The sequence below is a fragment of the Trachemys scripta genome, chromosome 11 (assembly GCF_013100865.1).
Source record: "Trachemys scripta elegans isolate TJP31775 chromosome 11, CAS_Tse_1.0, whole genome shotgun sequence".
Classification (NCBI taxonomy): Eukaryota; Metazoa; Chordata; order Testudines; family Emydidae; genus Trachemys; species Trachemys scripta.
Genome location: NC_048308.1, coordinates 63,256,726 through 63,283,769, shown reverse-complemented (window position 1 = coordinate 63,283,769; position 27,044 = coordinate 63,256,726). Strand labels below are relative to the sequence as shown.

Below are 27,044 nucleotides of genomic sequence, written 5' to 3'. Positions count from 1 at the left end.
TAATGCACTTTTATGTAGAAAACCATGATTAAATCAAGTCTTCCTGACTAGTGATTTAAATCATGATTTAAATCAAATCCACCCTGCCCACTGTGCTCTTGCCCCTGGCCCCTTCATTCCCCAGGGGGCCCCACAAATATATTTGGTGCCGGGCCCACAAAAAGTTAATCTGTCCCTGGCTGTTGGTAATTATAACAGAAGTATTACAGTAGTGCCTATCGGTTTAAACCAAGACCAGGGTTCTACTGTGCCAGCGGCTGCATTTACACATAGTGAGAGAGAACATAAGAACAGCCACACTAGGTCAGACCAGTATCCTGTCTTCCGACAGTGACCAATACCAGAAGCCTCAGAGGGAATCAGCAAACCAGGCAATCATCGAGTGATCCATCCGCTATCCTGTTGTGATAACTGGGCCAAAAAAATGTACCCAAATTATGAGCACAATTGTAAAAACCATGTGAAATGTTTACAAGATAACACAATAACCTATAACAACAAATGCTGATGGGAAATACTCAAGTTGCTTTCAACAATGAATGCTATAAACAGGTGCAACAGAATCAGAGAGACACACTAAATTAGCCCAAACAAACAAACAAACAAACATGCCATGTTGAGATGATTCAAGAACTATGCTGAAATCACATTTGGTTTAAAAAAAAATAAAACAGCAGAACCAAATTTTCTGTGTTGGATATTAGACCTAATTGGTGGACAAAATAATGAGGAGATGGGCTAGTCCACCCATCACTCCCTTTGGGGGTTCTTAAAGAAAGAGACTTCAGAGGGGAGAGTGGAGGGAAATATAGAAGAACAGATGGAGGCTACTGGAGTAAGGTCCATCATTGTCTGCCAGCCCCACTGTTTCCTGGGACCCCAGGCCTTCGCCATCTTGATGCTGAGAAATGTCCTGATCAGACCAGGCCAGAGAGAGGGACCCAGATGACATCACCACCTCTACTGGCTCCGGTTGAATCCCAACCACTCCATGGGATGAAATGGGATCAGACCAACAACAGCAGCAGCTCCAGCCCATCTCCACTAACTTCTCTTTTCCCCGAAAGGGACAGTTACCACCATCTTTGGTACCATCTAAGAGACTGTCAAACGGGGACATATGTGGGGGGGGGGTTCCTTCTAAAACTCTATAGCTAAAGGGAAAGGGAACAAGCAATGTTGATACAATGAAAGCCTTACTTAACAATTTACATTTCAAAGGCTTTAACTAGGTTTCCTGCTTTTCCATATTTTTAATAAAAGGTTAAAAGGTTGTTTAATAGTGTGTTTGCTGTGGTGACTGGGTTATGTTAACACCTCTCGCCCATATTTTTCATCTAAATACAACATTTTCTGCTACTAAGAGTTTACAGACTAACACGATAAAGACAGGAGAGAGGAAGTTTGATCTCCATTTTATAGACGGGGGCCTGACGCACAGAGATTAAGGGTCACATCTTCAACTGGTGTACAACAGCCTAGTTCTGTTGACTAAAAGGAGCTGATCCAAAAAAGTCACTTGCCCTGGATCACACCAGAGGTCTATGGCAGAGCCAGGAACTGACCCCAGATTTCCTGAGTCCCGGCCTGGTGCCAACCTTCTCCAGCTCTTTGTTGGTTTTCTTCTTATTGGTGTGTCTGTACATTTATCTTTCTGAAAGTCCAATTTTAAAATAACGTAAGTGCTTCCATGGCTGACAAGATGAGACAAGGAGCTAGCAGCAGGGCCGGCGCTTCCACTAGGTGACCCTAGGCGGTCGCCTAGGGCGGCAGGATTTGGGGGGTGGCATTTTGCCGCCCTCAGCGGAAATTCAGCAGCGGGGGGTCCTTCTGCTCCGGGTCTTCCACGGAAATTTGGCGGTGGGTCCTTCACTCGCTCCGGGACTCGCCACCGAAGTGCCCCGAAGACGCGGAGTGGAAGGACCCCCGCCGCTGAAGACCCCAGGCCCCCTGAATGCTCAGAAGGGGAACACTGCTGCCTAGGGCAGCAAAAACCCTGGCGCCGCTCCTGGCTAGGAGGATTCTGTAAGAGCCTTGGATGATTTCTAATTATAACACTCTCCAACCTGGAATCCTCAAGGACATAAATAATGGCTCTGTTAATAGCCTTGCACTTATTAGTATAAAACTGCAGGAGTCTGACGCCTCTATCAGCAGGAGTTTTCTAGACAAGGAGAAAAATATTCTACCTTTGAGGTGGCTGCAGGAATTCTAAATCCCATGGACTTGGAGGTGAAGTAATTGAATTAAGCATAAATGGGAGCCTTTTTGCTCTGCTGAATAAAATATCAGTGATCCAACAAAAACTCAGTTGTCTTCTCCACCGTGAAAGAAACCGGAGACCATGGGAAGAGGAAAGGTCTCTATGGAGACTGAAGTGTGGAAAGATAAATAAGAGACTTAAGATGAGCAGCTAAATTAGAAGAGAAAATACAAATGCTTCCTTTGAGTAATAGCTTGTGATTATAAATAGGGGAGGGGAAGCATCAGCATGGGAAAACATATCATGCAGAGAATCTTCATTTTATCTGAGGCTCAGTCCATCAGCTAAAATATGACATTGGATTAAAGGAAGTGATTTTGAATTTTAGACACAACTTTATCATAGCTTTTTAGGATAAGGAGGAAGGGGCAGAGCAGCAGGAGAGCTCCTAGGGGCTGTTCTCTCTGGGGAGAGAGGGTGGCTGAAAGCGTGAGGGGTTTTCCATATACGTCTGCTTTATTTTTAAACACCCGCCAAGTCTTCCCTTGATCAGCACTTTCTGGCAGAAGAAGGAAGCGGAGGAGGAGTAAAGGGGGCTGCAGGAAGGAGGTCAAGGAGGATGGAAATTGGTGATCTTCCCAACCCTTAAATTAAAAATTCCAGCTTGAAACACAATCCTCTCATAGTGACACACAGGCATGGGGGGATGGGGGAGATTTATTACTTCAGCAGAACGGAAATTCTACCAAGAAAGAGTACAAGTCAATCTGTATTTGAATGTCAACATGTCTTTGTCATATTTCTCTCTCCTTTTCATGTATTAAAAAAAAAATGCAGGGGAGGCTTTAAAAAAAAGGCCACTGAAGTCCCCTGATCTGACGTAGCCCTGACCCTTTATATTCCATTTATAGTCTGAGTGAGAATGACATCCCCCTTACTAGCAAACTGTCCAATCCAGCTGCATGTGTCGAGATTGTATTAGGCACTAAGTGAAATATATATATGACCTTTTAGTGTTTTACACATTGGGTCCTCCTCTAAGGCTCTGGGCTGTAGATCATCTTGACCACTGCTCCTTACCCAGGAATCACTTTGAAGGGTTTTTTGGGGTCCTTTACTTTTTAAACAAACAAAATGGCACCAAAGAAGGATGTTAAGAAAGCTGCACCAGCATCAGCACCAGCACCGGCACCAGCTCCTGCCCCAGCGCCTGCCCCAGAACCAACTAAACCCAAAGAACCAGTAATTGATCTGAAGAGTATCAAGGTAAATGGTTGAACTTGTGTGGTCACTGAAAGAGCTCCCAGAACACAAGCTGGAAAATTTAGCAGATCCCTGCAGTAAACATTTGCATTTGTTTGTGGGTGTGAGACAGCAGTGAAATGAATCAGTAACCTGAATGGATTTTCTGGTTTGTCTGAGGTTTTATTTATTTACATTGCTGGAGATATCTAAGGCATGGCACACATTTTAAAGCAAAAGCAAAGCCTGGCAAGCTCAAAAAAAAAAATGTAACCAAGTGACCAGTATAGCTGTTATCTTAACAACATCAGCCTGGCCCTGAGTCATTGTCTATTCAGTGGAGCTGCATGTAAGGAATTTTTAATGGAAAAAGACACACACACAATTAGATGCATGAAAACTAAATTAGTAAGACTAGAAACTCCACTCCTTCATTCCCGCCATTTCAAAGTGACTCATTACTTTGCAACTTTCACTCTGAACTCCTTTCCAAATTTTTGGAAGCAGCTGTTGTCTGTTTAGTCCTGAGTGCATTTATTTGACAGCTGCTTTGCCTATCCTCCAACTTCGGCAATTCCATCAATTTCCTTTTAGCTTTGCTACTACAAACATTGATACTATAGTAAAATGAGATCATGAGGTGAAAAACCTTTAAGAGAAATGTTTCAGTGGCTATATTTCTCATCTACATGTTTTTGTTCAGAATTTGCTAGTTGCTGCAAAGTGAAACTAACAAACAAGAAAAGCCTTTCAGAGCTTTTTCTAAAATTGCAGATTAATCTGAATTCACGTTTTCTTTGGCTTTTGCATGCTAATATTAAGATAAGTTGAATGTTGTTGATTTTTTACGTGACACTCTGAAGAGAACTGGTTGCAAGGAGGAATTCTGTATTTGGGAAAGGGGAGATGGCAAAGAGAAAGGAGATAGATCAACCTGTATCTCTGAGCAACATTATAAATAGTCATTCCCCACCTACCTGGGAAGCTTCTTGTCAGATTACCAATTTGGGAAACTCTACATAAGAAATCCTGCCTAATATGGAGAACTGAAGTGTAGGAGATACAGAAACAATTCTGAGAACCCTTCTCATTTTAGCCACAAAACCCCATAATAAATTCTGTTTAGGTTAACTCAACACATACAGCTTGGTGTTTCCCTGGCACTTGACTATTCAGACACTTTCAATGTGATGATCTATTTGTTTATTGAAATCGTTTAAGTTTTAATTTTCACAGCCTGACCTTAAATGTTAAGTCAATATTAAGTAATAAAAAAGTTCCATACAGGATAAAATAATACACACCTACTACATTCCTCAAAATATGGAGTCTGAGTTGATCAATGAAACAAAAATTGCAAGCCATTTTAAAATACTCAGAATGGTCATAATAGAGGATGAGAATACAGCCCCACCCTCTTTGGCAATATTTTCTAAAACTAGATTAAACCTTTCACTTTACAAACATCCAGTTATGAGGAGGAACGTGGGATGGATTTTCTGCTAAATTATTTAAGTTGGTTTGATGGCTGCATGTGTCCAGTTCATTAGGAGAAAATAGAATTTTCAACCTCAGTGATCTTAGCTAAACTATCTGCATAAATGGACAATAGCGTATTGCCATATAAAAAATGGAAGCTGCACTCTCAGGCACCACAGCAGTTCAGCATGATCCCGTTCTTTGCTCATACAGTTCTGTATTAACACTGGAGATAAATAGTTATTGGTAATGAAGCAACGGCTCTGCATTTTGTCTGACTGGTATTGGTAACATAGTATGGCTCATTCGTACTCGGCCTTGTTATGTTTTAGAATAAAAGAATTCTATCTTTCCTCCTAGTGACTTTGGGGCACCTCAAAGTGGTTTGGCTTTCAGAAAGTGCTGAGCACCCACCCTCTAAGAACCAGCCCCCTTTAAGATGTCCTAAACTAGACACCTAAAAATTAAAGCACCCCAAAATCCCTTTTGAAAATCTTGGCACACATTTCACCCCATTCCTTAACCTCAGCAGTCCTTTCATCTTACATTAACTCAGTTAAAGGCAAATATGTAGCAGCTCGTTTGAGCTGTCTGGGGCTGGTGCCAAATTTACTGCTTTCTAGCACCACCTATCGACTACAAAATTGATTAGCACTGATGCTGGTCTAAGATGGGAATATTCCTTAAACTCTGCCCTATTGTTGACTGATAGCAGGTTAGCGTATGATGACCGAGGGGAGAAAGATTGGGAAAAAATGGGGAAGTAGGGTTCGGAAGATGAGGACATACTTTGTTCCAGCTCAGATGTCGGAGGTTCTATTTGTCCCCATGCAGAGAACAACAAATATTCAGGAGCCCAGTTTCCCAAAACCTTTCAATGATGGAGTTTTATTAGTTTTTTATTATTACCGCACTTATGATTTTATTTTCAGGTGTACAGGTTGATACAGCAAACATAATATGAATGTATACGCGAAGGCAGAAATACTGAGTGATGATGCATGTATATGAGAATTACAAGAGTGTGCACAAAAGGAACCAGTAGTGATTAAGGAAAAGAATGTCCCGTTTTGACATCAGGGCCGCCCAGAGAATTCAGGGGGCCTGGGTCAAAGCAATTTCGGGGGCCCCTTCCATAAAAAAAAGTTGCAATACTATAGAATACTATATTCTTGTGGGGGCCCCTGCAGGGTCTGGGGCCTGGGACAAATTGACCCACTTGCCCCCCTTCCTCCCCCGGGCGGCCCTGCGTTTTGTCAATTCCATAAGAATACCAGTAACTTTGCAGTCATGGATGTGAGGACAGATATTCAATATTCAATTATTGCAGTGGAAGTAGAAGCTTAAATACTTTTGTGGATCTGGGCCTGGGTGAGTAGAGGTACTCTAGCTGACTCATGCTCTCTCTCTTAAGAGGAGAATATATGCCTTAAAACAAATACAACCAACCAGACTGCTTAAATACAAAGAGTAGGCTTCTGCTACATCAAATACTTTCTGTCCTAGCCATTCCAATGAAAACAAGGCTTGAATCGTGGTTTAAGATGTGCGGCATAACATTATGCTTTGCTTATGTGTACACTCACTGGCATGGTATTACAGTCTTTGCAGTAGTGGTACTTAACTTAGCTCAAAATGCCTTTCTAGTATCTAAAGTATAACAGGTGCCAGATAAAATCAAATTCTTGTCTTGTATATTATTACACTGCAAAAAAATGGAAAAACTGCACATATTGTAGCTAGTCCTCAGGAAAGTGCAGAATTGCCAATATGCTGTTTGATAAACCCACTGTGCCCAACTCAGCAACCCGCTCCTACCCAGGACAGATTTTGGCCCTCTTTGCAGGTAGGGGGAGTTCTATTTGTGCAGCCTCACCTTCACCTGCCTTAGTGTTCTGACTTAATGGTAATTGTAAATGCCCCTCCAAGAGTGTCTCAGCAATCAGATGCTGAGCTGGTGCAAACCAGCATAGCTCCCAACTTCAATATTTTTTGTATCCAGATGCTGGAGACCGTGGGCTTGATTCTCCATTTTCTTGCACCCGATGTAAACATTTCCATTTGTGCAGAGTGAGCATAAAATGCTACCATTCTCTGGTAGTATTATACAAGCACTCCTTACATAAGGTTCAAGGCAACTGAGAACCAGCCCCAGGATCTCCACTGTCTGAATGGAAAATCAGGCTCTCTGCTGTTATAGCATTATAAATGACCTCTGTTTTGGAAATATGGCTTCCCAAACATGACATTATCAGGACTGAAACCCCAGCCTGGTGAGCATTATTATACTGCACATCTTCAATTTTAAAAAAACAACAACTCATCCTAGGTAACTGGTTACTGCATGACGCATGAGAAAACCTGTTGCATGGATGTGAACTGTGAATTTATTTATATAGATGACGCTTAAGATGGTATAAAGTGCTTCTCAAATTTTCTTTATCTCTTGTTGCATTCACTACTCAAGCAGGTCGTCTCTGAATGGACATTGCCAGGGGTATAACAAGAGAGGTAACTGCTAAATGCATTGACAGAAAGCATCTAGGATGGAGAACTTCAGTACATCAACCACTACGTGGTTAATGTGATTGCAAATGCCAGTTGAGTGAGAGAGTGTACACTGCAGACTCACTGCCTTTGGTGCTGCAGATTAAGGAACTGGAATCTTAATAGCAGTGCAGGATTTCCTTTGCAACTACACCTCTACCCTGATATAACGCTGTCCTCAGGAGCCAAAAAATCTTACCCGCGTTATAGATGAAACCGTGTTATATCGAACTTGCTTTGATCTACCGGGGGGCGCCCCCCCCCCCCCCCCCCCCCCCGGAGGCACTGCTTTACCGCCTTATATCAGGTCGCATTATATCGGGGTAGAGGTGTAGTAGATTCTGCACTCTTTGTCCAAGTCCTCAGCAAAGACCTGATCCAATGCCCACTGAAGTCTATGAAAAAAACTGCCACTGACTCAATTGTATATCGGATCAAGCCATTAGTGCCTAGTGCTACTTGCTGGGATGGGAGGAGTGGGGGCGGATGTTCAAAGGTGACTAAGCCACTTTTGAACTCCCCAATCCTATGCTAGCTCCACACCAAGCCAGTCCCCTGGTATAAGTCTGACCACGGGGATGCTGCAGCATATAGGGACCACTGTGGGGCAGGGAAGACTCAGCCATGCCCTTTCCCACACCCACACACCAGGTTATAACTACTTTATACGCGCAGAGGATTCTCTATGCCAGCTTTAAGTCTGGTTTGTACTAGTAGCACTGCACAAAGCGGCCTTAATGCAGAGGATAACCTGGACATCAGAATCAAATAGATTCTGAAATCCTGTCATGTGAAAAACAAAGTTTACTGCTGGTGACGTGTTGACAGGAGCGGCGCCAGGGTTTTTGCTGCCCTAGGCGGGGGTCCTTCTGCGCTCCTGGTCTTCGGGGCACTTCGGCAGCGGGTCCCCGAGCGCAGAAGGACCCCCCGCCGCAGAATTGCCACCCCCCAAATCCTGGCGCCCTAGGCGACCGCCTAGTCTCCTAAATGGAAGCGCCGGCCCAGCGTGTTGAAGACTACCTAGTTTTGCCCAAACAAAAGTTTATCTGACAATACTATTAGGAGGGGGGCCGAGTTCAACTCAGATTTTTCATAATTTCATCTGTGCAAGAAGCCTCTAGTAGGTGAAACCTAGCTTTACTTGTAGCAAATCTCTCATTCCCATGTTTGCTAACCTGAAAAACTGTTTGAAAAGTAGTTTGTGCCATGACGCACAATTTGCATACTTCAGTGGTGTTTAAAACAAGAGAACAGTACCAATTGTGAACTTCTGAAGACATCTATCACATTTTTTTGCCAGGAATAATGGAAATTAAGGCAAATTACACAAAGGGCTAAATTGTCCAAAACTCAAAATAGCCTGTTTTGCTGATAATAGCAATTAAAGCAAATCAGTAGTTTGAAACAGCTCCACTCACTGGAATATTACTGTAACACCCTTTGTGAGAGAAGCAAAAAGAATGAGATGAGCGCACATAAGCTAGTTGAAGGAAGGTTACTTATTTAGCCCATGAGTAGTAAAGAAACAAGTAATCTGTAAGGAGATATGAAATAGCCACAGCTAGAAATTCTCCCTCAACTTCCCTGATGTTATATTTGGATCTTACGCTAGTTACCAAATAGCAACGTTCAATTATCTGGCTTATTATACAGGACAGCTGCTGCGGGAAGTGAAGATTTTAAAGATTTTCACATCCCAAATGGGGACACAAAAAAAATCTCAAAAGTTTTCACAAACTGAAAATCCACGAAAAAAATAAAAAAAGTTTTGTTTCAAATTTGACTTAAAAAATTATATTAGCATCAGCTTACATTTTGAATTACAAAGCCATTTTGAATGGGAAAGTTGGAATTTTTCATTTTGAAAATATCAAAACAAAACATTTCAGCTATTTTTTCAAAATTTTTACAAGTTAAGAAATATATCAAACGTGAACCTTCCCCATAAGAAGTTTCGGTTTCAACAAATCAGAATTTTCTGACACAATTTTTTTTTGTCAACAAATTCCCGACCAGCTCTATTACATAGTACTTTAATGTCAAGCAGCAATAGCTCAAGTAACATTAATATACTAACATGATCACTGGGAGGCATATTAAAACAACTAATCCATTTGAGACTATCACTAGATGTCAACAGCATTGAATTTCCTACTCACATCCTCTAGATTTTCATGCAGTGCCAAATGCAATTAGAAAAGGGACACTTTTACAAATTAGCCCAAATGAATGCTACTTCCCTCCGGAAAGCTAATGGAATCTATGCAAAATGATACCATCAACACTGCAGCTGTACCACATTTCGCTTGCAGGCATTTTAGGACTGCAAATGAATTAATCAGTTAGCTTCATCCAAAAGTTGCTCCATAACTGCCAAGTATTATAATATGCAGTGTTGTTGTAGCCGTGTCGGTATTGTAATGTATTACTGACTTAACATGAAAAGACTTTAAAAAATAAATTCATCTGTACTTAAGTCCATTAGATTTAAGGATGCATCTGACCTTTTATATTTATAGAGGCAATCCTGATGATATAATCAGATGCATTCATTTTTATTTCCTTCTTTTATTGTATTACCAGGGACTTGTTATAAAACCAGAACCTTTGTTCTCTGGGCATTAATCTGCTCCTGATGTTTATTCCCCAAATAAAAGACAAAGAGCTAAATCCATTGGGGCTAATTCTGCTCTCCCTTGAACTGGTGAACTCCACTGAAGTCAACAGAGTTATGCCAGTTTGAATCCAGGGTAACTGCGAAGAGAATCAGAGCCTTGCTCTTTAGTGAGGCTACTGTGGATTTAGTAAGGCTTGTAATCTTCTGTGTATCTGACAATTAAGTGCAGTGGAGGGGATAGTATTTGCAGATACACCAGTTAGTGTCAAACTTTATTGGTGATTGGTTATCATGCTACAGGGCATTAGCAGATTGCCAGCTGATGTCCAGTGAAATTCCCTCCGCCCCCCAATATATGGTGTTGAACAAATAATATATTCTGAGGGCTTTAGAACTTCCTCTGAGACATCCAGTATATGGTAGGCCATTGCCAGACACATGGCATTTTAAACTAAAATGATGGGCCGCCTATCAAATCCTGTTCTAGTGATTTCAATGTCTCCGAGTTTTATGAGTTTGTTTCTCCACACCTTAACACTCCTGGAATCAATGAAATCATGCTCGTGGAAAACCAATGTCACTGGTCTATACTAGAAAATTAGATTTCAGAGGTGTGAAATCCACACCTTTGAGCAGCATAGTTAAGCTGACCAAATTCCCCATGTAGACAGCGCTAAACTGACAGAAGAATTCTTCCATTGACCTAGATACCGCCTCTTAGGGAGATGGATTATCTATGCCATCGGGAAAACCCCTCCTGTGAGGGCAGATAGTGTCTACACTAAAGTGCTACAGCACTGCAGTGGCAGTGTCTCCAGTGTAAACCAGCCCATAATTTCTAGTGGCCTCAATCAGGGTTCCTTTGTGCTAGGCACCGTACATCAATATAACAAAGAGATGGATCCTGCCCCCAAAAATGGGGGAAACACAGGAGGAGTAGATGAACTCTCCACATACAAAGATCTTAGCCTCATCCCCCAGGACTTTGCACCTTGTGCAGGCATTTATCCCTGTGCAAAGTAAAGCAGGTGCTTCCAGATCAAAAATGGTAGAGTTTCTCCCTCACTCTGCACTAGTGTAAATGGCTTTGCACGGTAGCAGCCACGGGGCATTGGGTTCCCTGCTTTCATGCCAATAGTTATTTTTTATTCTTAGGAAGTCAGAAAAAAGCAAACCCTGCAAATATGCTATTAGCGGCCATTGTGCCTGTAGAGAATATCACAGACATTAGAGATGAAAATGGCCTATTGCATTGGTGTAGCTTATCTCTCCACCCCCCTTGGCCAGTTCAGGTTTGTTCCTACAGCACTTTGTCCAATCTGGATTTAAAATTATTTAAGTGGCTGGGCTCCCATTGTGCCTTGGGGAGGGTATTTCCCAATCGAACGGACCTCAGTGTTAGGACTTTCCTTTGCTCTTTTTCATGCACTGTAAAACCCCCACCCCCACCTCCTCTTTGGAACACTGCGCAGGTGGTTCCTAACCTTTTCTACGCTGCATCCCCCTTTGCACTCCCACTCTCTCAATATGGGATCTAGTCAGGATCTCACATTGGAGTGGGCGATCACAAACCTCAGGTTGAGAACCCCTGACCTATACAGTGTCCTTCCCTTTTTTGGTGTTAAAATCCTTCATCTATATCTAGACAGTGATCTATTAATATTTTGAGTAAACTAACCACAATTCAGTTCCTTTGATCTTTCCATACATTGCAGTCCCTCCAGCCATTCATTATTTTTGTTGTTGTTTTCTGAATTTCCCTGCAATTTGAGTATCTTCCCATGGCTCCTGTGGTCATCGCATAGTCTGACAATACAGAAAGAGTCATTCATGAAAGTTCTGATCTATCAAAAGCCAGAGAACATTTTGCAAACCTTACCAAGCATCACTACAGAATTAGAAACAGGACCACAGAGCATGTTAAGTGAAGAGAAATAAACTAAAAAAATCAATGTTTAATTTGTTTTAATATGTTCTTGCAATATTTTCACGCTAAAGGCCATATTCCATTGCCCTTCCCCACACAGAGTAGCATCTTACTCCTGGAGCAGTCCAATTAAAAAGTCAGGTGAACTGACCCTAGCATAAGGCAATACTCACTATAAGTGAAGATATCAGAATCTGTCTCTAAATCAAAAATATTCCTTAGTTCATTTTAATCTAGAATCTGTAACAATATGGGGAACGTCTCTGGAATACCAATATTTCCCCTTCTGAGCCAAAGCCTATTGAAGTCAGTGAGAGTCTGTTCATTGACTTGAAGGGGCTTTGGATCGGGCCCTATTCCACACACATATCAACCCATGCCATTCAGCAGCATCCTTCAGAGCCCATCAAAGCCAATCTGGTAGTCAGTTCCGTAAGATGCCACCCTTATGCCTCCATTGATCTGATTGCAGGATCAATGGTTCCATGTGCATCCATCCCCTCTCCACATAACTCCCAGCCTCTGGAAGTAGAATGGATTGAAAATAAAATGTAATACGAAAATTTATGTCCAAAACTATTTTAGTTTTCATCAAAAATATTTTAGGGTGGAGTTTTTTAAGCCAGCTGTAGGTCAGGTCAGAAAAAGCAATAATGTTTTCATTAATATTTTCACTGAAAAAACACTCCATGTTTTCCCAGGGCAAAAATATTTTCAGTGGAACATTTTCCAGCCAACTCTGCTAGGCAGTGAAGGGCTAAGATTGGAACTGAAATTTACATGCCATACGTGGCAACACACTGCATTGAGAGTAGCTGAGGTAACCCACTGAGTAATATTTAGGGGTTGTAATAATCTTTTAAAAGTTCCCATTCTTCCCCACCCTGCCCCATCCGCATTAACTAATCAGAATCTACAGCTAAGCTCTGTTCACAGCTTTCTCTCTTCTTCTCCCATATCCTCAGCCGGTGTGAATCAGTGTAGCTCCACCTCAGAGATACGCCAGTTTACATCCGCTGGGGATCTGACAGCAACTCAGTGCATCAGAAAACTGTGCTAAGCTAAACAAGAGCATCCGCCCAGTGTACAAGGGCAATCCAACCTCCACACTTAGGATTCACAGAGCTGATTGGCCATGGGAAGATCATGCAAATGAGTTCCCCACAATCCAAACACTACTACTATCTATCATGAGTATGTCTCTGCCCCCCGACCCCACTGATATAAAATAAATAAATAATATACCATAATAATTCATAGTAACTGAGTATGTGTGTAGCACTTCTCATGTTCAGGAAACTTTTCAGACACAAAGTCACACTCATCATTAATGTAACTAATTAACTCCCTGGTGAAAAAAGGCAAATACCGTTACCACATTTTATAGGTGGAGAAGCAGTGGCACAGAAAGCTCAATGGACCAGCGCCATACAGCAGGTTAGAGTGAGAGCCAGGATTTGAATTTAGATCATCGGGTCCCATTTGTCCCATAACTTTACCCACAGGACCTCCCATGAGGTGAAGGGAGAGCTTCAGAGCTAAATTTCCCTGTCTTTTTAGGGCACCTCAAACTTTCAGTTTGGAGGTATAGGCTAGTCTTTCCTCTGGTTATGGAGACAGTCATAAGGGTGACTAGACCGGTGCCACTTACCACCCCTTCCCAGTACACATCTAGGACTGCGCCACTGGCTAGCCTGCCATGAGGTCCTCTCCTCTCCTGTCCATTGTCCATCCCACCATTAACAAGCACTCCACTAGTTTCCAAAAATCTTACTCAGACCCTCATCCCCATCACTGGAAAAAGTGTGTTAATTCCCCCTGCATACAACAAAACTTTCCCGAGCTCCCCTCACTCCCATCAGCAGAAGACCCTCTCCCCTTTCCCCACAAGGGAAATATACAATTTGCTTTCTGGTGTTCCTCCTAATAGATGGAGGGATTCCTGCCCCCACTCAGTGGGGGAGGCTCCAACCCATCATTGCTGCCGTGGGTGGGTGGAATCTCATCAGGTTGATTTTTCCCCCTTGTCTTTTCTTTCCTCACACTCTCAAGCATCATTTTCCCAACACAACCGAAGACACTGGGGGAACCTTCGTCCTGATGTCACCTTTATCTAGCTTTTATCTAGTCAGGAAATATCATTTTCGGGGTTTAGGGTCACATAATCCCTTAATGTTTTCTTCATGGCCAACAGATACAACGAGCCAGAGAAAAATGAACCATCTAGTCTTCCCATTCCCTCCACATTAGTGGGTCAGGCAACATACTATATACATCCATCACATCCTGTAATGTCATTAGGAAGGAGTTAGTGCAGCCATGCAAGCCCCAACCTGGCTTCACTCTGCTGTGCATAAAGAAGAAGTCCTGTAGAACAGTGCTTCTCAAAGTCGGGCCGCTGCTTGTTCAGGGAAAGCCCCTGGCAGGCCGGGCCAGTTTGTTTACCTGCCGCGTCCGCAAGTTCAACCGATTGTGGCTCCCACCTGCCACGGTTCACCATCCTAGGACAATGGGGGCTGCGGGAAGGGCGGCCAGCACATCCCTCGGCCCGCGCCGCTTCCCGCAGCCCCCATTGGCCTGGGACGGTAAACCGTGGCCAGTGGGAGCCACGATCGGCCGAATCTGCGGATGCGGCAGGTAAACAAACCTGCCCGGACCGCCAGGGGCTTTCCCTGAACAAGTGGTGGATCGGCTTTGAGAAGCACTGCTGTAGAATACAGACCTCAACAGAAGCAGAGACTGGGAAATCTGTAGTGCCTTAAAAACGAATTACCCATTGGCATGCAAACAACTAACTTCAATTACAGCCTCAGCAATAGAGAAGGTCCAAACATTCTGATAGTTTTTCCATTAAAAATGTTTATCGAGATACTGGGCTCAGTGGGTCAAGTCAACCTTTCAAGGGAAGACGGGGTGGATCAGCTAGCCATTCAGAATCAACATTTACATTGTTAAAGTCAGAACTAAATCAATAATAGTCCTACAGACCAGTCCTCTTTTCACATCATAATGGCCACCTGCAGCACCACACTGGCATAAGAAAGGCCTGATCCAAAGCCAGTTCAAGTCAATATCAGGGCTGTAGTCCACGAAAGCTTATGCTCTAATAAATTTGTTAGTCTCTAAGGTGCCACAAGTACTCCTGTTCTTCTTTTTTCAAGTCAATAGGAGTCTTTCCATTGATTTCAATGGGCTTTGGAACAGGCACCAAGTCTGCTGGCTGGAAAACCTCAGCCAGTCAAGTACCCACAGGTTCCTGGGGGGTCAAGAATCCGTACATGAAAATGTAAAATCAGCCAGATGGACAAACACAGAGCTCCTCCCTCTCTGTGGCTGACTTTATAGCCTGTGGAACAAATAGAAGCGTCTCAGAAAGAGGAGCCCCAAGTAGGTTGAGAAGGAATATTCCTTCTTTACATTACAGCTCTAGAAAGTGCTGACAAGAGTCAAACCTCACTGAATCTTGTCACTCCCTGCCCCTTTTTGCCACCTAAAAATAGCCCCAGTAAAATGTCTGTCAAGAAATGGATCTATCCCTTTGCCCTAAGAAAGCTAAAGAACTCTACAAGGGGAGTGGCCGCTTCATTCTGACACTTGAGCTGGTTGTGATGTCACACCCTTCACATATATAAGAAGAAGAAAAGGGAGGGAGGAAGGACCACTCTCTCAGGGACTCAAGAAGCCCTCGGCCAATTCCTCCAGCCCATCTGCTCTTCTTCTTTTCCAACCATCTCAATCATGGTGGGTCCGCAGGAAAGATAATTCTTAATAGTGAGCCAATCATTTTAATTGGTGTATCTAGCTTCTAGTTTGGGTTAGTCATACGAGGAAAGAAGGCCTGAAAAAGTGTTTAGTTTGAGGCAGGGAGCCAAGCAAGATGGAACCTCTAAAGTTTTATTTGACCTAGGGGGAAAAATGAAGCTTAATGGATTTTGCTAGGCTGTCCAGTTGGTCTCGTCTCTTACACTAGTTAATGGTAGCAGTGTAGTTCCTATAACTTTACACTGAATAGATACTATTGCAGCATTCTATGCTAATTTTTTTGTATATGATGCACTCTGATGTGGTTGCAAAGGAACCATATAATAAATTATTACCTTAGGAACAAAGTGCTGATAAACAACTAATTTAAAAACAAAGAGGCTTTAATGTATAGGTTTATTTGTTATCCTAATGTTGAGCTGCTGGTTAAGCAATGATACGTCAAATGATCTTAATGTTGTATGTCTGTAGTAAAATGATAAATGGCCTGGAAGTACATTAACAACTTCTCTGTTTGTTAAGAGACACTTGATTCATTGCTTAAGCTGCAGCCCTGGTTTTGCCCTAGATATACATTTCAACGGAATATTGAAATAGTCTTATGATGCTTTAAAAAAAAAAAAAAAACCACCAAGCAGACACTTGCTAATATGACTTGTCATGGCCTAGTTACATTCAGCAGGACAGGGATGCTAGAACTCTCATCTACCTTGTGCTATTTTCTTTCTTCTGTCAATGCATTTTCAACAGTACTAGTTCTCTTTTTCTCTCTCTCTTTTTTCCCTCCCAACTGCAGTCCTTCAGTGCTGACCAGGTTGCCGGTAAGTGGAACAGGAATTTAACTGCCATAGTACTGAGGTAATAGACTACCAAATACTAGATGTACCCTAGTCTAACCAGAACTTTCTCCATTGCTAGCCCTGTTGGTATTCAAGCTACTCCTGAGAATTGGACAAACAAGCTCATTTTTTTGCCCCTTTGAAAGATGATTCATGGAGGTAGTTGGCTGCTTTAAAATCCAACAGGTCCCCCGCCCCCTTTTTTTAAAAGCTATTTTTGTGATTGATTTCTTTCCAACAGATCGAGTTCTCCAAGGAGCAGCAGGATGGTAAGTCACAAGACAGCCAATAATATACCTGCACATGCATTCTGATAAAGTTTAACCGTAAGGAAGACAGGAGTCCAGATCTTCAGCTGATATAAATCAGTATAGCACCACTGATGACACAGGAGTCATTCTGACTTCTACCAGCTAAGGATCTGACCCTAGATTTCCAGGTCACTTATTTGAATGCTTACATTCTGCCTAATCTGCCAGGTACACAGACCCAAGAGGACTTCTCATATTGCCAGCTGTACCTGGTATATCTTCTTCAAAGTGTGTCACTGATGTGTCAAATGGATGCTGAGAAGCAGTTTTTAATCATAAGGAACTAGGCTGACACCAGGAGAGGGGGAAAGCGAAGCTGAATCAACTTAGCTGCAGTTACACGGGGATTGTTATTTACATTAATGGAAGATTAAAAAGCCCTATGAAATACCTGCTTGTCACTCTTGGCTGGGAGATATGGGGGGGGAGAAGAGAGCTATATTGCTGTAAATACACTTATGAAGCGTGGAAATAGTTAGCAAATTACTCATGTATACTGGTGCGTATAATCTGGATGTATTGCTGTCCTATGCTTGCTGCTGTATTTCCTGCTTCTATATCAGTAGCTAGTAAGGTAGAGGATTATTCAGTTAAACCTGTAGTCTTCCTAAACAGGTCTGGCTCAAATAGGGTAACCAGACAGCAAGTGTGAAAAATCGGGACACGGAGCGGGGTGGGGGGGAAGTAATAGGAGCCTATATAAGAAAAAGACCCCAAAATTGGGACTGTCCCTATAAAATCGGGACATCTGGTCACCCTAGGCTCAAATCCTGAAGTTTTAGAAATTCCCCTTTGAAGAGCCTAAAATCTGCTCCAGGGGTGTTTTTTAAATATCCTAATGGATTCATTTTGGTTATGTTACATAATATAATGTAGGCTAACAGCAGCAAAAACCCAGTCCGGAATGAATTTGATCCCTGCTGTGACTAGCTTCTGTTTTGAGGAGAGGTACAAAGGACCAACTAGAAATCAAAAGTCACAGAAAGGGAAAATTCATCAGAGCTTTCAGCTAAAAAGACTGACCTAAATCATGAAGTCTCAGTCTGAACTTCCAGGGTCTGATTCCGCTCTCAGTTACTCTCATTTAACTCTGGTTTTACCATCAAAGTCAACGGAGTGACCCCAGCGTGAGATCAGAACTAGGCTCCTTGGTTCCAAACACTCCTGATCATTAAGTGGGTTGATTTGGACTCGTCTCTAATTATAACTAGGGAACTTTCACAAAGGGGTTGGGAATGGTTATGGGAAAAATTGCGTCAACTAGAATGCGTGTGTATAACAAAGCAGCAGCTTTTCCAGCCTCCATCCTGCTATTTCAAAGGAGCCAGCTGTTGCAAAGTTGTGATGACTGATCCAAGTAAGGGAGCAATTAAAGGCGACTTGAGAAACAGAAGAACTCACTTGGAATACATTAACCCTACCCATTACAACTATTCAGAGATGTTACAGAATCAGCATCTGAGCAGAACACTGTTCAGGGCCAGATTTTGGACGTGCTTACACCAGTATAAATCAGGACTGGCTCCATAGAATTCAACGGAGGAACACTTGGGGGGGGGGCAGTCTCAGTGAGCGATTATAATTGGACCTCTTCACTGAACTGGGAAGCTGCATCAATGAATATTAAATCCTTTTTACATTTAAAAAAAATCATCAAGAGAGGAAAAAAATTGGTCTTGGAACACTCTGTGTGTTCTTGCTAAAGGCAAAAAAAGTGTCACGTTTTAAACTTAGCTCTGGATAAATATCTTTAACATACAAGATGAAGGACCAGATCAGCTGGCATAAATCGGTCAAGTTCCATTGACTTCCACCTCTCGGAAACAGCCAATATAAAGTCTGTAGATTGCAAGATGCTGTTTTGTACATCTCTAAAAGGCCCAAATTGTATAGCCTGCTGTAAAAGGGAAGTAACGGGAGAGGGCTAGCAGCAATGTGTTGTAGGTCTCAACACATCCGACAGTAAGGGGATTAATTCCAGACGTGTTATATTACAGTCTAGCAGAACCACATACTGCATCAGCAGTTTTACTGGGTGGCAAGACTCCTCCAGACAGACTGTATATGGAGCTAGCACCAAAATACATCAGTTTCACGTGTCCCCGAGAAAGATGAATGAAGACATAATTTGGCACTTGGCTTATTGACCTAAGTCTGTCCCAAGGCAGAAAGGACAGCCACCTACATACACAGTACAATTGATGCCTTCCTCCAAAATGTGTTTTCAAAATGAATAAGCTGCTGTAGTGAAATACACAATTAGTCCACATTGCACTTAACACACAGGATGGTCAAACTTTTGGCTGTTAAACTACAGTAGATCTATAGCATAGACGATGCGTTCTTGACAAAACAAAGTCAACTGAGATGGATCTTTAGCTAAGTTCTTTATTACAATGCTATTAAAGTACACCATAAAGATTATTAAAGCAGAGCATAGCAGTTGACTATGAAGATGAGAATTCTGTGAACAGGATTTTTCACATTAATTTTTAACGGAAAAAGTGTCGGTGTTCCAAGATCTCAACTGGCAATTGGAAAACAAATGGACATCTGTCATCTTGGGGCAGATTTGATTCAGTCAGAATGTACTGGCATGAAAAACTGTACAAGGGCTGCCAAATAAATAAAGAAAGACTCCTTGGGTATCTATTATATGGGAATGACCCACCCAGGATGGGTGCGATAGAATATGAAATGACAGATGTGGAGAGACATTCATAGCAATACAACATTGTGAGAGAAGGCAAGGGGTAAATTTCAGATGTGTCAGATTTCATGTTAACAACCATACTGCTGAATCACAGCCTGTGTTCTTCAAAGCAGGCAGAGCTCTTGTACCGCAAGGAGCTTTTGCAAAAGGTTTTCATCCCTTTGGTGAAATAAAATCAAATAGATTATTCAAGAACTTTTTACCTTCTACTGATTGGCTATGTTAAGAAACTTGTTCATGAATGGAGACACTTATAGCCAGCTTATCTTCCTTGGCACTTAAGGTAACCACATGGGGCAATTACAAAACTACTGTTGACTATTAGAACCAGGAAAGAGATGAAGGGTGGACAGAAGGTTAAAAATAGTGTTACTAAAATGTCATAGGATGTAAAGTTTTGCTTGAGACCATGGACCAAAGACTCTGCGGCCTAACTCCATTGACTTCAGTGGTGTTACACTAGCAGAGAATCTGGCCCCATGTCTTGGTCAATACTGGCTAGTTAATACTGAGCTACCCATCTCATCTAACCCTCTCATTTTCTCCTTGCAGAGTACAAGGATGCTTTCCTCCTCTTTGACAGGACAGGTGAAGGCAAGATCGTCTTAAGCCAGGTTGGTGACATCATCCGTGCTCTGGGACAGAACCCTACAAATAGTGAGATCAAGAAGATCCTGGGCAACCCCAGCAAGGAAGGTAACTATCCTACAGTCTGTAGGCGCCTAATGAGGAAATGCCATCCCCACCCAGTTAGGAAATGCCACTGGTCACAATGGTTGGGGGTGGCAGCTGTCATTCTGCTAGTTGGGTAAAAAAACCTCTTCACCAGAAAAACTTGAATTTTTCCTAGATCTGTTTGAGGAGGAAGGTGGGGAGTAGATTTACAGAGGGGGGTGGGGTGGGATTTAGGCTTTGAGGAGAATCCATTTTTGATCATTTGGATACCAGGTTACGGTAGGTGTAACCCACTGGTGAGAATGTGTTCCAGGCCCAACTCTCTGTCCAAACACAAGAGTACAGGAGTCTGTTACAGCGCCAGCTACAGAGCTTTACCTCAAGCTTTACCTCATGCTTTGAGCTTTGGTGGTTCTCCAATTCAGTGCCTGTGTGTCGGCCAAGATGGAGGCCCTCACATGGGCATCGGGCTAGATCCCCAGCATAACCCCGCTGATTTCAGTGGTTGACTTACACCAGCTGAGGAGATGGCCTGTAGAGTTTAGCATGGAAATGGTAAGTCTTATTTTAACCAGCACTCAGTGAAATGGCACATTTCTTTTGTTAGGCATCTCTGTTAGCATTGCTCATCTCACAAAGATAAAGGCAGCAGTGAATATGAAAGGCCATCTCTACTTATTAATAGCCTGGCTTAAGGTATCATTTAGGTTACATTGAATCTCAGAGTGGTTTTAAATTACTTTAGCAATAAAAGATAGTGACTTACAGTGAAATAGTAGAACAGTTTCTATTACACTGCTGTATTCATATGCTCAAAACTCTTGGCTATACTGCCATCCGCCATGTTTCACCTGCATCCACATGTTTTAAAGTTTGGGCAAAAATCTCTATATTACAGCTATGCTTTAATTAAAAACCACTTGATGTGGGCCTCACTGAGGACTAGTGCTTCTGCTTGGTTTGAAAAGAGATTGGGTTTAATTTTCTAATGTTGTGAGAAATTTAAAATGACGTATTGAGCATAAACTTAAGTAGATGTGCTGTGTAGGTGCATGTTCATAAGACTTTTTGAAATTAACAAGCTCTGGTAGCAAAGCCAGCAGAGTCTGTAATATGGGCAAACTGAACTCTTCCAGATTGACAAAAAGAAAACAAATCTTAGCTCTGATCCTGAAGAGACATAAGTATGTGACTAACTTGAAATTAACGGGACTACTCCTAAATGTAAAGTTAGACACATGCTTGTGTCTTTGCAGAATTGGGGCCTTTGACATTAGATGCAAAATGACTAGCAATAATGTTATAATAAGGTTAGCTTACTCCAGCTACACTAATTTGGACTCATTGCACATGTAATACATGGAATCTGTTCTCTTATTAAATGTCAGCTTTCATTTTATACCATAATACACACAGGATTTTCAAGGTGAAGAAGAGGGGCAAACTAAGGTCGCTGGAGCATCCTTTACTTGTGGAATTTCCTGATTGAGACACTAATCTCACAATGAACTCTGTGCTGACAACTCTGCCTCAAGTCCCACTGTAGGCCCAGGGGATATGCCAAAGCAGAGCAGTTTGCAAGATTGGGGTCTAAATGCTTAACGCAGCACCATTTGGAAATCATTACAGTTGCTGCTTTGCGTCCTTTCTATTTTTAATTCTATTTGGCCCTTGAATATGTAACCACACTCCAAGCACACTGGACCTTGGGCTACAAATATAAAAATTATCAACCAAAAGCACCAATCCATTCTTTCAATTATAATTAATATGTAAGCATTCTGCAAAAGTGAGTGGTGTTTTCTCCCCTTGTGCGTATTGAGAAACTTAAGGACAGAGGTGCTGTGCCCCTAAGAAGGGCACCGTAGAACTCACAGGCCAAGGCAGGGTTGGGGTATAAAGTGACTTTAAGCCACCTTTGCGCCCTCCCAGTTTTGGACTGATCTGGGGACTGGAGAGGCCTCTGGCATAATTTAGACAACCCTGGGGGCCTGTGTAAGTTACAGCTGCCCTATCAATTGCAGCGCTGTCCAGATTCTCTACAGTACTGTGTCCTGCAGCCCTGCTCCCAGAACACTCTTCCTGCCCATGCCAAAATCCACCACTAGCTGGAAATCTTCCATTTCACCTTTAAAAAAGTGAAAAGAAGGGTGGAACAGTGGTCTTAACAAACACCAGACTGTAACCTTAACTGGAACTTCGATGATAGTGACAACTAGAATCCATATGGCAGTGGGATTGTTAAAGGCATGGGGAAAGAAACAGGATTAAAGACGAGAGAGGGAATGCAGAAAGAAGGGATGCTTGAGATGGGAGGGCCGTTCTTATTCCGGCATGGGTATTCAGGAGAATTCTATAGAACGGCTCTGTCTCCAGTAGTGTTATAACTAACACTTCTTTTCCAGAGATGAATGCCAAGAAAATTACATTTGAAGAATTCCTGCCCATGATGCAGGCAGCTGCCAACAACAAGGAACAGGGTACCTTTGAAGACTTTGTTGAAGGTCTGCGTGTGTTTGACAAGGAGGGCAATGGTACAGTCATGGGTGCTGAACTCCGTCATGTACTGGCTACTCTGGGTAAGGGATTTTCATTTCAGCGAGGGACTCAGAAAAGCTAGCATTGTTTGTAGGGCACAAGACAGAGAGGGAAGGGGTGTTACAATCAGTGCTGAGACAGGCATAGGACTACAAAGTGAGACTAGCGAGTATTCTACAGTAAATGGTAGCATAAAAGGACAGAAGATTAACAACCCAGTCTAGAGTCGAAGGCAAAAATATCTTTTACTATTTCTAGGCTCAGTCTAAGAGATTTAAAAAAAAAGGACATGAGACAATGCTGTAGATTTCAGGGACAAAATTATTTGGCCAATGGCAGAAGCTTCCACGTCTTATTGGATAGTGAGTACAATCTTTTTGAGTGTGTGGATGGAGACCTTACAAGGAAAGGTGAACCACAACTGAAACAACAAAAACAAAAAACATTTTTGAGGATAGAAGGAACTCATGATAACAGAGCAAGAGAGCAAAGAGGATGCATGGATGCAAGTTTAACATGATTTATGAGAGTCTACGGAATGTGGAAACAAACCCAATTCTGTCTTTGCTTCAGGGGAGAAGATGACAGAGGAAGAAGTAGAAGAACTGCTAAAAGGACAGGAAGACTCTAATGGCTGCATCAACTATGAGGGTAGGTATTAACAGTCAATAACTTCAGCACTCTCTTCTTCTATACATTTGGTACTTCTTTCAGAAAGTTTCATAAGTGATTGTTTTTAATGGTGAAATCCTTTAAGCCAATAATCAGTGAGTCAATGAGCCTTCTAGATACATCAGTTAGACAAGGTACAATGAAAAGGATTACTCCAAAAGACAGCTTGTTTGCAGTGATTGCTAAACGGTTGCACTCAACATGCTCAGCCAGAAATCAGGATATGAAAATAAAGGGCTAAAATTCAACAACGACATAAATTGCTTCTGTTTGGGCCAAGACTAAACTTGGCCCAGAGTCTCTTATTTACTTTGGAAGAGTTCTGACTGCAAGTACAGTTAACCAAAGCCAATGCTTCAAGGCAACTCTTGATTTGGAACTTATTCAGCTGTGTCACGGTGTAGTGGGAGGGGAGTTTGACTTGCACAGCATTGAAGACTAAGATAATTGTATTACAATCTATCAGCAACTCAATCTGATTAGTACTACATTTTATCTTAAAAGAAATGGAGCATTAGTGCCTTGCGCTCCTCGAAACTGTTTAATCTGTGAAATACCTTTAAAATAACACTCCCCCACCCACTAACTCTCTATCAAATCTGCATTATTCCACAGCATTTGTAAAACACATCATGTCTCTTTAAATGGATTTCACAAAATATAATACGGTATGTCCCTCTGAGATGCATGTTTTACCTTCTCTCCCTTAAGCGCTTTGTTTAGTGGCTTTCCATCTGCATGCAGCCAGCAGTAATGGATAGTGGTTCCCAAGTGATGATAACTACCAGTCTCCTACTATACAAATAAGGGGAGGGAGTGTTGTCCGTGGCAGGAGAAAGGGACTGGGAGTCAGAATTCTCTGGTTCCAGTCTCAGCTCTATTACTGACTTGTGGTATGACCATGGGCAAGTCCCCTAACCTCAGCCTTCCCAATCTGTGAAATGATTAAATATCAAACTTATCACTTAACTTAAAACTGCTGAGGTTTAAGTAGTGACCTGTATCTTCACTGAGACATACAAGAGCTTAACATATAAAAACAGCTACTTGAGGCTTACTGTCTCCTACCTCTTCTTTCAACAAATGTGTCGATTAACATGAAAGGGAGGGCAGTGAACTTTAAATACCTGTATGAATTACAGATAATAGCTCCTGAAGCTAAATGAAACAGTTATTTAAAAACAACTTTTCCAACGGTTATATCATCATTGGAGAGAAACATTTCCAGTTAGTACATGAAACTTCAACATTACCACAAATAACAAGACACTTTGAGATCTAAAACTAAAAAATAAAATGCATGGCATGTCAGTTTGTAAGTCTTGCTTCTAGAAGAGAAGAGATGTCATGGAATCTAACTCTTCCTTCTCTCCTTACCAGAAAAAGTCTAGACTCTGAAGACCAGAATGCACTTGAGATTTGCCTCAGTAAAATTCTTCTTCCATCAAGCACCATCAATATGGAAACCACACAGGACTGTACTATATGCCTCCCACCACAGCAATTCTTTTTTTAATCAGTAGGTGTCTCCCTCTCGATCATACTCATGCTTCACAAATCGAACATTTGAGGCAAGCTAGATGGAATAAATTGTACAGGTATCAAGCCCGATTATTTCTCTTTCCATGTTGTTTGCCATGAAGCAATGTATCCCCTTGAAAAATGTGACAATAAATCCCTGTGGTCAGTCTGTGGCTATAACGTCTTTCCTTTCTACCAAGCTGTTCAAATCCCATTCACAACACTACTCAAGTCTTAATTTATTTTCTCTGTATATTGTATTTCATAAAATAAAGTGTTATGAAAAAATAGTTCTCTTTGGGGGTTGGTTTGCTTCATCTGGATCAAAGTGGTTCTCTCTTGGGGTTGGGAGACGGAGAAATTGGAGAGACACTCCCGTGTGTTAGCACCAAGTCACTCTTTGGAGAAGAGGAGTCATGGTTATTGTCAGAATGACTTGAATGGTGGCATCCAAATAAATCTTTGAGCAGTTTAGTCTACAATAGACAGGTGCTCGCTGTTGCGCCAGCCTTTCCATCCTCCCTCTCCTGCCCATACACCCAAGTCTCACTCCTAGACATGTCCAACATGACCCAAGAAGAAACAGGAGGATAATGGAACAGTAATTTCACAAACAGAGGAGAGGTCAACAAGCAGGCCCAGAAATACCATTTAGAGAGGAAGGGAAGTGGTCCTCCAACCAGAGATCAATTGGTGAACAGAACAAGTGATCAAAAACATCAAGGACTGTTCATGGCAATGTATCAGTCAGATTAACTTCATATCATTTATAGTATATGGCTACACACTCTGCACTGACAATTAAAGTAGTTAAATCCGAAAGCTGCTTCGCTATTGGCATGCCTCTCCCTTAAATGTAGCTCCTTTTCCTTGGGCACTCATAAAGCTGCTTTAATACCCCATTGGAGTGTCAGCTTGTTCTATTACAGTCTGACTTAACCTTATTAAGTTACTATGTATGAAATGCCCATAATTCAAGTGATAGCAGGTGCAACAGGGAGGAGGGGGGAGTGGAGGGTGACAATAATCCTTAACATGCCAACCAGCTAGAGAAATGACAGGTGCCTGGTTGCTAAGTCTTCAAAAAGAACTTTTGTTTAACCCTTAACATGCAGACCAACATGGACAAATTCATCTCTGAATTATTTTTGCATGGAGACTTCAGTCAGCAGGTAATTTAGTGGATTTCCTGCATGCACCAGAGAAGAAGCCGCCCAGCTCACTTGTGCACATCTGATGAGTGAAAAGACAAAGTTTCTTTATTTAACTTTGCCCTAAAAAGGCAAGGGGGGAAAAAAGAATTAGACAAATTCTGGCAAGTTATTTATAACTACAGGGTTGGGGGCCTGTCATTCCAGAGAACTGCTAGCACTAAGGGCTTTTAAAAAAAAATAAAGACCAGACATTTAAACACAATTCCTTTCCTAATAAGCCCCCTAAACTTAATTAAATCCAAAGAAATCTTAAAATCTAACTAATTTTCACCATGTATGCTGTTGGCTTACAATAACATGAAAGAGAAGTGAAAAAAGAATTTTACTGTCTTATTTTCACGTAGTAGCTAAATGCTTGTGTGTTTGGGTTTCTAACACTCCAGGGAAATATCTAATTTTTTCTTCTCTTTTTTGGAGAATTATCATCATGATTTAATTTTTTTAATTACTTTGGGCCTTATCCTGGCCCATGTGAATAGTGTTACTGAGGTGCACATAAAGTTAAGCACGTGCAGAGGTGCTGGAAAATTTTTATTGCGGGGGTGCTGAGAGCTCTTGAACATAACTGTAAACCTGGTATATAATGAAAACTACTTCAAGCCAGGGGGTGCAACAGCACCCCCAGTTCCAGCGAATAAGCAAGTGTGTATGTGTTTTACCACCAGGGCTTTGATTTTGTGCATTTAAAAAAAAAAAGTCTGTTTAAAACAAAACCTAGATTTTGAGGTCTAATCAACTTGGCAATATCTCTTTAAACATGAGTTGTAGGCAAGAAAATGATGCC

At 41.9% G+C, this 27,044-nt stretch overlaps 1 protein-coding gene across 2 annotated transcripts; it reads left to right on the top strand.

Moving 5' to 3' along the window:
- The first annotated feature begins 3,168 nt into the window (after positions 1–3,168).
- MYL1 (myosin light chain 1) lies at positions 3,169–25,215 on the top strand. 2 transcript variants are annotated; one of them, XM_034786514.1, is made up of 7 exons: positions 3,169–3,469; positions 16,858–16,885; positions 20,193–20,336; positions 22,721–22,894; positions 23,427–23,504; positions 24,141–24,193; positions 24,906–25,215. In XM_034786514.1, exons 1-6 carry the CDS (start codon positions 3,338–3,340, stop codon positions 24,167–24,169), a joined length of 585 nt encoding a protein of 194 aa, XP_034642405.1. In that variant the 5' UTR covers positions 3,169–3,337; the 3' UTR covers positions 24,170–24,193; positions 24,906–25,215. The 2 variants fall into 2 exon arrangements, with proteins under 2 accessions (XP_034642405.1, XP_034642406.1); XM_034786515.1 differs by lacking the exons at positions 3,169–3,469; positions 16,858–16,885 and adding exons at positions 15,650–15,756; positions 16,574–16,598.
- The last annotated feature ends 1,829 nt before the right edge of the window (positions 25,216–27,044 follow it).

Bases quoted from the DNA above. Each gene is read 5' to 3' on its own strand.
- MYL1 (XM_034786514.1), top strand. From the start codon at position 3,338: ATGGCACCAAAGAAGGATGTTAAGAAAGCTGCACCAGCATCAGCACCA. The intron at 16,886-20,192 runs GTAAGTCACAAG...TTCTCCTTGCAG, and splicing joins CTCCAAGGAGCAGCAGGATG to AGTACAAGGATGCTTTCCTC. The intron at 20,337-22,720 runs GTAACTATCCTA...CTTCTTTTCCAG, and splicing joins GGGCAACCCCAGCAAGGAAG to AGATGAATGCCAAGAAAATT.